This window comes from Otolemur garnettii, unplaced genomic scaffold (genome assembly GCF_000181295.1).
Source record: "Otolemur garnettii isolate 467f Iridium unplaced genomic scaffold, OtoGar3 scaffold00055, whole genome shotgun sequence".
In the NCBI taxonomy this organism is placed as follows: Eukaryota; Metazoa; Chordata; class Mammalia; order Primates; family Galagidae; genus Otolemur; species Otolemur garnettii.
In genome coordinates this window covers 2,332,951-2,345,716 of record NW_003852450.1, presented here as the reverse complement: position 1 = coordinate 2,345,716, position 12,766 = coordinate 2,332,951, and the positions used below count along the sequence as shown (strand labels likewise).

Sequence of the window (12,766 nt, the reverse complement as noted above, 5' to 3'; positions counted from 1 at the left end):
ATCACATTGTCTTATGAGATCTGCAGAGATAAAGCACTGGCGTGGAGGTGAGGTGCAGTAAATGATGAAAGATAAAATAGTGGTTAAAGTGCCAAGCACAAAGCCCATTCTCACTAAACACTCATTCCGTTTCCTGCCCATGCTCACCAGCCCACCCCAGTGTCTCCTTCCCTGTGTGCCTTCCTTTTCTCATTCTAGTCATTCTTTCCCTCTCTGCCACTTCAGAGAGTGCCAGTGTCAAGCTGAAATTGCTGATGGTGGTCATTGTACCTGGATGTACTGTCCAATCTGTGATGACATTCCCTGCTAATAAAAGACAACATAACTCAAGTCTGGCTGTCTGTCCATTCTACTTCTGGACAAGTGCCCAGAGAGACTGTGTTGTATATCGGGAAAGGCCTTCTTCCCAGCAGCAAGACTGGGCACATTCTAGCCCCAGTTGACATCAGTCTAAAGGTATAATGTCCAACTATGAACTTGCTCTAACATCTTAAAGAAAAGAGTACATGTAAGAGGTGGGATGTCTCTTCTTCTATGACATCACAGAGTCCCTGGCCCTCCAGGAACCCCAGAATACTCTCCTTCCTATCTTGCTATGTGTTGTCTACAAATGGCAAAGAGATGAGGAACATTTCTCACTGTAAGGAGATGTAATAGTTTTGGATGATTACAATCAACCAAAGTTAAGATAAATCCACAAATATCAGTGCCAGGCAGCAGAAAAAGGATAAGGAGACGACAATGATGATTTCTCATATTTCTAAAAATGTGCATCAAATGAGGGGGACAGAGTAAGGAGGATTTATAGATGCATATGTATACATCACTAACATTAACAAGCCTGGCTCTGAAAATTTAGAATGCATCATCTCATCAAAATAAATCACCCTGACCTTAGGAGCTAAGTAGAGACTCACTAGCAAGTGCCAATTGTTGGATAAGGGCAAAGATGTTCCTGCGAGTGTTTTCATACCAGGCCTCGGCTTAGATTGTGGGGCTGAGGCATGTTCTCATGATCTAGACTGAGAAGCTTCTATCTGTGTGAGGCCCAAGACTGGGAAGGGCTCCTGGAGCAACAGCTATGCCTCTGCTCTAGCCTTGATACCATGTGATCTGGAGCCAGGGCTTCAAAGACCTTGTGATCAAAGACATCGTGGAAACAGTCTGCAAATTTCATAGCCTGTCAGATGGCTTGGAAAGGAAGTAGATGGCAAAGGGATGAATGCTTTGCATGTCCAGAACCCCCTGGCAGCCACAGGGGGCTATAAAGGTGTACAAGAGAAGCTGGGGGCAGAGCTATGTGCAGGGCACAGATAGGTAGGGATCAGAGTTGAGATGGGGCATGGGAGGTGATAAGGGCTCTGAGGACAAATGGTGCCGGTACTGGAAATCAGCAGATAGATAAGACTCAGTGGCACCACTGTCTGGGAGCCGGGAGACATCTGGGGAGGTGAGTCAGGCAGGAATATTGATGTAGTCGTCTGAAACAGAGTCCTCCCTCTTGGCATCAGGTTGGTGGTAGAAATCCACATATTCATTGCTGGTCTTCAAAGACGAGGCATGGAGCCAGGGAGCTTCGTACTCCTGGGAAAAACCAAAGAGGCATCACTGGATCTGAATGGGTGATTTTATTATCTCTCTTGGCATATTTACACAGTGGGCAATGAGGGGCACGGGCGTGGTTGCTGAGTTCCAGAAGGCAAAGATGTAGAGGTGGCTGAGCTTCACCAAGTAAGCCAGCCCTGGGGATTTTCAGTGTGGTGTTTCACCCTTGATAACTGGAAAACACTTAGATCTAATATGGTCAGGAAATAGCATAAATGGGGGTCAGACTTAAATCATATGGGTAGGCACAGGTCTGAAGGAGACACAGCTGCCAGAGGAATATCCCATCAGGGGTAAGATGATGTGACTTGTGGGATAAATATGCATCTTCTTAGGGAGTTATTCAAAAGTAGGGTGAGTCACCCTCTGCAAGGGCTCAGAGAAGCTGTGATGTGGCATGACAGTGCATTCCAGGAAGTGGCCGGGTGGTGAAGGGAAGGAAGATAGACCATGTGGGCACAGTGGTGCTCCTCTTCCCCAGACAGAAACTCTAGGATCATCCACCTTCAGGATGATTGTCAGTTCTCAGATGACAGGGCTGTGCCAATGACCCAGACCATGGTTCAATTACTGTAACATCCACTGAGGAAGGCCACAGGGGGGACCATGATGTGTTTAAGCACAAGCTCTAAGAACCAGAAGTCTAGTCCCCTGAACATAGTAGGCATTCAGCATGTACTCACTGAAACGAACTTTTACATTTTGTATTTTACTAAAGAGGGAAGCAGCAGCAGCTAGCTTCAAAAGTGTATCTTTCCATCAGCCAAGGAAACAAGAAGGCACAGAATAGGAAAATGAAGAGAAAACTGAACAGACAAATCAGAGAACAAAGAAAATCAGAAAATACAGTTAGATGGACCTGGTGAAAACGTCAGAGGAAGAGGCTTAGTCAAGCAATGAACAAAAGAAGCTAATGAGCACGGGTGGGTGCCACTCCACTTGATGACGTAGGACATGCAGTCAAGGAAGACCTGGCTCCTGAAACAGCTCAAGATGTCACCCTGAAGCAATACATGCATGTAACAATAGGGGAAATGATACACCAAGTTGGAGGCGATATAGAGGAAAGAGAGATGATCAAGATGGAGTTTCCAGTGTGAGAAGTCAAGGTGGTGATATCTGAGGTTCCTTTAGAGGCCGAGGGTGAGTCTCAGAAATCCTTGATGTATGACATGATTTTTCGTTTTGTTAAATCACACGAATGCTGAATACAAAGGAGCAGGCCCTCTGCTATTTTTTTTACATTGTCCTCTATTATGTTTTAACCAATATTTTTGGTCTGACAATAAAGTTGGTTTTATACTTATTAAAACAAACAAGTAGAAATATATCTTCCACTGTTGATTATAGTTCATCATTTGAGATTAATTTCTTTGGCTTAAAAAAATGAAAATACTCTCTGTGAAGGCTAAACCAATCATTAAGCATATGTACCATGTAGTAAATTTGCTCCATCAAGTTTTTTTGCCTTTAACAATGAGAATGCGAGTTTCAGGCAGGGAGGTGGAGAAAGCTTTGAGCAAGGCCCAGACTCAGGTAAGGGTCTATGCGGTCACAGGGCATTCTAGAGAGAAGGGTGGTGGGAGGGTGGGACATAAGCTCTGTGGCACCTAAGCTGGTGTGAACTTTCTCTAGCAGGGGTGGGGAAGGGCAGGCTTGAGAAGCTGGAGGTGATGGTGGCAGAATTGCTACTTGTTTCTGGGTGTCATTCTTCCCTCTTTAGAAAGATACACAATTGCCCAGCTAGGGACTACATTCCTCAGCCTCCCCTGAAGGTAGTGTTGGTGCATAACTAAATTATAGCCGAGGGATGCGATTGGAAGTGCTGAGTGAAAGTTTAGAGTCAGGGCTTAAAGAAGCAGCTTTCTCTTTCCCCTCCTGTGGGTTGGGAGATGTACCTGCTGCTGGTGACTAAGTGCTGACCATGGACCAAGTAAGACTCTGGAGGATGGTGGAGAAGCAAGATAGAGGAATTTGGGTCCCTGGATTGTGTGGCTCAGGCCACCTCTTCCTGTCCCTCTGCCTCTAAGCACTTACTTGGGAGGAAAATGGGCTTCCACCTTGTGAGTCCTGTCGTTTAGAGGACAGCTGTTGCATTAGCTTAGTCTATACTCAAACTAAAACAGATTTTTTTTTTTTGCCACACTTAGTTTTTTTCTGGTTCCTGAGGTAATAATGTTTTAGCCACTAGGGGCTACTTTAGAGAATAAAATGCTTTCTCTTCTTAATTCAGGAAAACAAAGGAGTAAAGGGTTTTTACCCATCCTTCAATGGCTATTGATAGAAACAGCCTTCCCCATGTCCAACACAGGTTTAGAGTTGAATCTCTCTCACCCATGTGTTGAATCCCACCTGCATCTCTGGCCAGTCATAGAGGCCAGGCCTGTCCTGCCTCCAGACATGGGTAAATTACCTACTCTCATCTTAGAAAGTTTACTAGAAAGTTCTTCCTCACGCGAAGGTGCAACTGTCGGGGCATATTCCTTCCATTCCCTAGGAGCTTCTAGAAATCTGATCTCTTCCAAGTGAAAGGCCTTCACATAATCGTAGAATTAGCACCTATCACTCTCACTAAGCTGCCGGCATCCAGTACCCATTTACCCTATGACAACTGCCTGGCTAAAAGCCACGTAGCTAAGTCTCCCACAGGTCCTAGTAGCCAATCTCCCACACCAACAAAGGAGGAAGCTGACAGAACTTGCTCCAGGGCTCCCGGCCCAGGAGCTGCAGCGAAGCCCGCAAGCTGGAGCTCTCGCCTCCACGCCCAGCGCTGTGGCCGCCAGGTCGGGCCGCGGCTTCCAATCAGGGGAGGGGCGGAGCTTACCTGCATTGGGGCTGAGGGCACCGACATTCCCGGGGCAGGGGCCGGGGCCGCCTCCTCCTCGCCTAAAGGAACGAGAGGGCGGAGTTGGGGGCGTGGCCGAGCCGCCGGCCCCGCCCCAGCCCCACCCCGCGGAAAGCCCTGGGAGGGAGGAGCCCGGCGAGCCGTGCCGGCTTTCCAGGATCCCCAGCGGTGCTCCCGCGATTTCGAAGCAGCTCCGCGGGTCTTAGAGTGCGCTCACCCGCAGCGTCTGCTGGCCGAGCGCGCCGCGGGCAGGCGCTGTAGACGTTGTTTTGGGAGCGCAGCCGTCGTGAGGCCAGGGGCCGCTGGGAGGCCTCCAGAGCTCTCATCCTCACTGCCAATCGGCGAACTCTCCTGGAGAGGGCTTCTCAGCAAAGCCGTGGCGGGAGGTAGGGAGGTGGAAAAAAATGACATCAGAGGCCCACGCCACCCTTGCCCCCTGTCCAAAGTAAAGGCTGCCCCCCTTCTTCATGCCTGGCAGTGTCCCATGTAGAGATGCTCGGTACAAGTGTGCAGAACGTACAAGGCACAGACTTGCCTTTCCCTGAAGACCAAAGGGCCCAGGCCATTTTCCTCCTCTCCCCTTTTCCGAGCCATTGACCCCCTTTCACTTCCCTGCAACCTAGACCGTAGGGAAGAACGACCCCGTGTTTCCCCTGAAGTTCTGAGCGGAAGTCTGAATGATTCGGGCTCTTTGGTAAGCACAGTTCAGGCGCTCACCTTTCCTCCTTTGAATGGCCCTTTTCACCAAGAGCCCCACGAGTGCTATCAGTAAAAGGCCCAGGATGGTTGGGATCAGGATGTGAAATCCTTGGCCTTCCCTTTCAGACTCTAAGCCATGGTTGAGTGCTCTGGGAAAGGAAGGAAAGGGAGAGAGGGAGGAAGAGAAGGTTGGTAAGTGAGGTAGGTTAAGGAAGTATGTATGGCCAGCGCTTTTGATGACTCACAGGTTAACAGAATTCACTCCACTCGCCCCCCACCCCCCAAGACTTGCCTATGGAATAAGGAAATGGGTTCAAATTCAGGTTCTGACTCTTACTGGCTGTGTGACCTTGAACAAGTCTCCTAACTTCTTTGAGCCTTATTTCCTCATAAATGGATAGTAAAACCTATTTCACAGAACTGTTCTGAGGATGAATCAAAATAGCCTATATATAAAGAATTTAATGCACCTAGCCGATAACACTTCCCCTTCTAATGTTTGACACCTTGGTTTCTTCACAAGATTATTGCAAATATTGAACCACTTATAATTGTGGAAAAAAGGATGTTTTTCTCATAATGCTCCTTCTGCTTAAAAGGGCTTCCCTCTTCTCCATTTCTTCTGCATATTAAAATCTTACTTTTCTTAAAGGCACAGTTTTCTTTTCTTCCCTAATCATAGTAAGCCAGAATCAATTTTTTTGTGTTCTGTGTTCCTAATTCTTCTGCTCATTCCCTTACAAACCCCATCACAGTCAGATTTATGTTAGTAAGAATAGGATATTGCATCTTTTCATTTTTTTACATCTTCAGGAAATAGCACAATGCTGGGCATATAGTAGAGACTAAAACCGTCTCGTCCTAAATTTATCTGGTATCTTCTCCACTAATAGGTCACTGTGATTTACCGAACTAGGAATCGAGAGCTGTGAAACCACGAGAACTCAGGACTTCAGTGTCTCCACTTATAAAACCTAAATGGTATTAGAGGTCCTTTTCCTCATAACATGTTTTTCTGTGTTTATGTAAAAATAATTTCAACTATTACAGATTTTCTTCGGATTCTGTTATAAGGCTGCCCCTGGTGGTATATTTCTGGACTGCGCTCCAGCCAGTCCAATAGAAATACATGAGTCACATATAATTTTAAATTTCTCAGTACCTTACATTAAAAAAGTAAAAGGAAACAGGTGAAAGTAATTTTAATATTTACGAGTTAAAGAGTTAATTTAAATTTTATTCTCACCCAGTTCTTCCCCATAATATTAGATTTGAATGAATCTGAGTGACTGAAAGATTTGGGTCTTATTTCCTTCTGTAGGGTCAGTAGGGGGTGCTGACAGGTGTCTACTTGTTAATGGGACTAGTGAGTTAAAGTGCTATACTCATAGGTAGTATATTTTGCAGAGGCCTGCTGAAGACAAAGCTAAGGAGGGTCTGTAATAGTGGACAGCCTACTTTACCTGGGTGCTAGCCCATCCTGCGGTGGACTCTTACCTCTGCCTGTGTAGCCAGGTGTGGTGGTTGTGGCTGGCTGTCGGAGCCCTGAGCAGCCCCTCCCGAGCTGAGGTCTTTGAAGTTGTGGTGGATGGCAGGAGGGTTGGGGATGGGGCTGCTGCTACTGAAGATGCTCTAGAAACTCGAGGGTGGTGGATGTTTAGGGTGGTGGTGGAAGGTTGGTAGACTGGAGGGGCCTCCGTCTTCTGAGCCTGTGTGATAACTATAGGACATAGTAGGATAAAGTGATCTTTCATGTATATATTCTAGTCTTCAGCAGGACTGAGTCACCACCTCTTTCCTCAGACTACTTGTGTTCTTGCACTCCTTGTGGCTTGAAATGACTTCTTAGCAGGCCATCTGCGGCTAGCCAATTCCAAGCATATTTGCTTCCAACACCATTTCTTCCGGGAAACCCTCCCTGATTTCCCAGGCAGAAGAGCTTACCCACTCTGAGCAGGGGTAGGGGAGCCTTGTTTGTAGTTCTATTCCCACTCTGCCTTGTGCTGCATATGTCTACTTATCAATTCTCTCCCATCCTACACTAGTCAGCCACAACCTTGGCTATATGATCTGCTCAGTCATACCATCCCTCTTGTCCCCTAGCAGAGTCCCCTAGTGTAATGATGTTTAATTAATGTATCTACTTCACAGGGTATATGGGAGGGTATGATGGAAATATTGTGTCTCAAAATGCATTTACAACATGATATCTAAATGTAAGGGTATTGTTAATATGATCGTCATTAATCTTTTAGTTGCACAATAGAGTTGTTACAAAATCACTAGACACCAGCAGGTAGAAGACAGACTTGGGGGAGCAGGAGGCACAATGACCTCCACCTGGGAAACGTCTGGCCAGTGTTGTTTTGCAGTCATTCACGAAAGAGCAAGATTTTGTGAATGGAGCACAAACCTTAATACATGTGGTGCCCCCTGGTGGTTATGTGTATGTTCTGTGAGTAGGGCCTGGTGTCCTGGCTATAGCATTTGGAAAGCAGATCCCAGGGAAGTACCCTTGGTAGCACAGGCAGGGGAAATACGCATTTGAGACTCAACTCAGCTCTGCAAGCCCCTCTGTGAACTGCACACACCCTCTCTTCCATTCTTGCCATGCCATAACATCTTCCTCACCTCTCCTACCCTCGCTGTGGTGAACTGACCTTTGGATGTGAATTTGGAAGAACTGGCTTGTGTAGGCATCTGGAACCAATAGGGCACCTGCTGGTGCAGAATTGGACGAAACCATTTTGGAGGCTCAGGCATTGGCTCCTCTTCCCAGAGTGGCCCATACTCTGTTGACAGCAAGAGGAATACGTTGATAGTTTTGGGTGATAGGGGTGAGATTGAGGCTTAAGGAAGGGACTATTGGTAGTAGCTGAAGGTGATTCAGCTGGGGTAGATGGCAGTGAGGGGGTGGGGGCAAGGTTCACTGAGAGGAACTGGGCAGGAGGCCTCCCTGAAGGAAATACTCATCCCCCGGCCCACTTGATATTCTCTGCAAAATCATCAGAGGGATTCCCAAGGCACTTCTTGGGGTTGAATTCATGCTACATTAGTAGGGAAGTCAGTGGAGTAAGGGAAAAAGGAGGGATTCAGGAGAAAAAAAGGATCAGACCACAAGTAACAAGATTGGCCTACAAATGCGGCTTGATATATGAATGTCTTTCCTTTATGTTCATCCCTGATGTTTCCCTGATGTTTCTCATGTGACAATTATATGGGACAATTATGTCCTTTTGCTTCCAATTTCTTAGAGCCACAACTTCACCTCAAGCCCGGAGGAGGGCGGGCACTACAAGGAGAGCACCCATCTTGTTCCTCTCATCCACTTTGGATAGAAAATTCTGTGGACTTTGAAGTTAATAGACTGTGAGGTTTTAACTAGACGGATCCCAGTTATGTGGCTAATATGGCAACAGCATAAGGGTCTGGGGGACGTTACACTTAGATGGCTGTCCCCATCTTCCTGAGTGGAAATGTTTGGGGGGAGGCTCTGAGCCTCCAATCAACTGAGATACCTACCACTGTGGATGTTGAGGGTGACTTTCTGGGTCTTGCCCCTGTCTGTGTGTGTGCCCACCCCACAAGCATAGTCTCCACTGTCACTTTCGGTCAGTTCTGTCATCTTCACTAGGAACAGATTCTTGTCTGGGCACTGCAGCAGAGTGACTCGGCCTATGTATTCCTCCTTGATGAAGTTGTTGCTGGACACCACAGTGGCACATATTCCAGGTCTACTTGTCTCGCGGCACAGATACATCCGCACTTGCATTTTAGGAAGTGGGCACTTGATGATAAGGGATCCACCCAGTTCCCCATCCACGTGGACTTCTGGGAGGATCGTCAGAGCCCCGGATACTGCAGGGAGAGGAAGTTAATACAGTGGAAGCTACAGCCACGACTATATCCCACCCCATCCATTTCCCTAGCTTCCACTCTCTGCAACACCAGCCCTGCCTCAGCTAGCCCTTAGCCTCAGCCCTGTCCTCATTTCTACCCTTAGCTTCATCCTCAGACTCTTCCCACCCCAACTCTATTCACAACCTCAGGCCAGATCTGCATCCCCCCTCAATCCTATGCCCAACTCTCAGCCCATTAACAAACCAAACCCAGGTGGACCCAGACACCATGCCCTGAGAAGACAGTCAAAACTACAATACCCACTCCCAGGAGAGATAATAGGCCTTGGGTGACCCCAAAGAGCCTATAGCTCCTACATGTCCTCAGCGGGGTGTGTGGAGGCATGGCACAGTCCTGCTGTGACAGGCTTTCCTTTCCAATTTGGTTTTGCTCAGATTCATCCATCCAACCATTCGTCTAGTGTTCTATTGATTAAATCATTCAGCAGGTATTTATTGAATGCCTGTCCTGTGACAGTAAGGTAGCCAGCATCCCTCCCTCACAGCACAAATCACATAGTGAGTGATGCCAATGGGCGGCCACTGTGGCAACGGATTACATCTGATAGCAGCACCTGACCCTGGATTGTTGCATGGGTGGTGTAGTTGGAGGAAGGCTTTCTGGAGGGGGTGATGTCTGAGTTGAGACCTGAGGCCAAGTGAGAGTGACATAGCTGATCTTGGAGGCGAGGAGCACAGGAGGGAAGTGGGGCATGTCAGATTGTGTGCACGTGTGTGCATATGTGAACACAAGTGTGGGGAGAGGTGGTGGAGCAGGGAGGGATAAACAATGTGGTTCCTGAGTTCCTGACATCAAAAAGCTCATGCTTTGGGTGAGAGAAGGTAGGTCTAATAGACTTGAGCCAACTGCAGAAGAGAGTAAGGCCATGTATAATTAATTGTCAACTAAGCAGCTCCTGGTAAGTGCCTGCTTATTTCTGGGAAGAGGGTTGATAGGGTGGAATGTGTGTGTGGTGAGGCAGGGCTGGAGGGCTGGGCTGGAGGGAAAGAGAGTCCTCCAGATGGCAAGAACAGTCCTCATCAAGGCTGGGACATGGGACATAGCATATCCATGGGTGGAGAGAAGTTCATGAACATACTGAGATGTATCCACAGACTGTGCATTAAGAATAGCTCCAAGGTGTGCAGTGACATGAGAGTCAAGAAAAGCTTCAAGAAGGAGGCAGCCTTGAGGCTTTGGGATAGGGTCATTCCTGGCAGAGGAAAGCATGCAGATGCTATGAAGAGCTGGAAACAGTCCTGGGAGCCCGAGTGAGTCCGGGGGAGGGCGGAGCGGGACTGGAGAGGGAAGAGCACACTGAGATGTGAAAAAGGAGCTGATGTTAACATGGGAGGAGAGGCCAGGCAGAGACAGTCTTGGACATGGATCCTCTCATACCAAAAACCCAGCACTACTTTAACCCCGCCAGAAACTGAGTCCTGTGGTAGCCTCGCAGGTGGAACACAACAGTGAAAGGGTGACCTGCTTACAAAATGTCAATCAAAGAACAAAGACCTGGCTTGGCAGGGTGGCTTCATGCCTGAAATCCTAGCACTCTGGCAGGCTGAGGTGGGAGGATCACCTGTGCTCAAGACCAGCCTGAGCAAGAGCTGGTCTCCCACTTCTACTAAAAATACAAAAAACGATCTAGATATGGCAGGCACCTGTAATCCCAGCTACTAGGGAGGCTGAGGCAGGAGGATTGCTTGAGCCCAAGAGTTTAAGGATGCAGGGACCTAGCATGATGATGCCAGAGCACTCTAGCCTGGGGCAACAGGGTGAGACTCTATCTCAAAAAAGAAAAGAAAAGAAAAGAAACCACAAAGATCCAATCATGGGTGGGTGGGGGAATCACCCTGTGTGTCCAGACAGCCGCCACCTGTGTGGAAAGCTGAGCCATGAGGGTGGATGTGCATGGAGGATTCTGAATGAGACTAACCTGGCCAGGGATGGAGTGTGAATGCTGCTTTCCCAGGAGGAGGAAGTTATAAAGCGAGCAGGGCCAAGACAGACAGGAGCATGACATCTTATGCAGACACCTCCAGTGGTCTCAGTCTCTGCAGAGGCGGGCTTTGGGCAGATCCCTGGCTTGCCCATCCATGTCCTCTGCAGTGTACATGAGACTCACCTAAGGGGATCTCCCTGAGATGCCGATGACTCGGTCTTACCCTTAGGCGTGGTGATTACATCTGTCTAGGGCAGGGCCCAGGAGTCTGATTTCAGATGACTATTCCAGATTCCCTTGTACTTCTGTAATCCTGGGCTATGTTACTACATCTACAAATGATTTAGGGAAATAAAGGGAGGGGTGGGAGAAGGTATGTAAGGGAACCAGCCATATTTTAGAGAGCCTACTAAGTGACATTAACATCTAAATTGCTGACTTGATTTTTAGTGGTAATGGTAGGGGAGAGAAAGATTTAAAGAGTCATTCTCAATATATAATTAGATGTAAATACATGTTTGGGACATAAAAAATCCTGTGATTTTCATAATACAAAATAAAGTCACAGTCTTTGGCAGCTGGGGATGCTCTGGACATAGACTCTGGCTTCCATTTAGTGGTGATTTTTCTGGAGGACCTCTTCAACTCAAATCAGAGCAGAATCTTGGAAAGAGGAGAGGTGGCCTGAGACTTTTATGTTTATCAAAAGAGTGTGGATTTTTTTTAAAAGGATGAGAAACATGACACTCAGCTTCCTATTTCCATATGCAGTAAGCTGGGTGTGTCCAGGCTGCTGGTCAGGAGATGAATGAAGCCTCCATCTCCTTTCCAAGGCCAGTTCCTCCATCTGTTTCCCAAGTCTGTCCTTCCCCACCTGTTTTAGAACTTCTCGTCTGCAGTGCTCCCTTTTTCCTCCCTTACTATTAGATTCTCCTTCTCTTCCAGCATTGCCATAACTTACACACATGCCCTGGTACTACCCACCTGTAAAGGCTCCGCAGTGACCCTTTCCCTCCCCTCCACCAGCCATCCCACCTCTCTCTCTGTTCCCTTTCTCAGTCATCAGACTCACAAAATCAAACTTCCATACCTCCTACTTTTTCTTTAATCTGCCATAAGAATTCTATCCTCAACATTCCATGGAATCTGCTCTTGCCTGATGTTGCCCTGATGCCACATTCAGTGGTCCGCTTTGTGTCTCCATCTCCTGTGTCCTGTCAGCAGCAGTTGGTGGAGTGGAGCCCTCCTACCTTGACACACTGCCCTGGCCTGGCTTCGTGGCTGCTGCTCGTCAGACTCTGTCTTCTTCTCTTCCACTTCTCAATATTGGTCTAGCCCAGGGTCTGCAATTCAGGCCCATTGTTTTTTCCATCCTCTCTCCTCTCATTAGCTAATGTAATCCTGTGGGTTTTATTGCTGACTCTCTGTAGCAGTGTTTTTCAACATTTTTTTGATTTCACGGTGCACTTGAACTTACCCTAGCACACTTAAATAATGTTAATCCAAAAAAAAAAGAGTAAAAAAACCAAGGATGTACTTACTATGCTTTGATGAACTTCTTTTGAAAATAATTCAATTAATGACCTTTAAAAATTTTTACGGCACCCCCAAGATCCTCTCACGGTATGCCAGTGTGCTACGGCATACCTGTTGAAAATCACTGCTCTATAGATTTCATCAAAATGTGATCTTGGCCCAGCGCCTATAGCTCAACCGGCTAAGGCGCCAGCCACGTACACCTAAGGTGGCGGGTTCGAATCCCCAGCCCGGAC

At 47.5% G+C, this 12,766-nt stretch overlaps 1 protein-coding gene across 1 annotated transcript in view; it reads right to left on the bottom strand.

Annotated features, from left to right (window-relative positions):
• Window positions 1–767: 767 nt before the first annotated feature.
• FCMR (Fc fragment of IgM receptor) overlaps window positions 768–12,766 on the bottom strand; it is a 16,811-nt gene continuing 4,812 nt past the window's right edge. The window contains exons 3-9 of the mRNA XM_023514553.1: window positions 8,672–9,007; window positions 7,810–7,941; window positions 6,647–6,869; window positions 5,168–5,298; window positions 4,668–4,811; window positions 4,430–4,491; window positions 768–1,584 (exon numbers count right to left, since the gene is read on the bottom strand). Of these exons, the coding sequence (XP_023370321.1) occupies window positions 1,456–1,584; window positions 4,430–4,491; window positions 4,668–4,811; window positions 5,168–5,298; window positions 6,647–6,869; window positions 7,810–7,941; window positions 8,672–9,007 (1,157 nt within the window). The 3' untranslated portion in view covers window positions 768–1,455. The remainder of the gene's footprint in view (window positions 1,585–4,429; window positions 4,492–4,667; window positions 4,812–5,167; window positions 5,299–6,646; window positions 6,870–7,809; window positions 7,942–8,671; window positions 9,008–12,766) is intronic.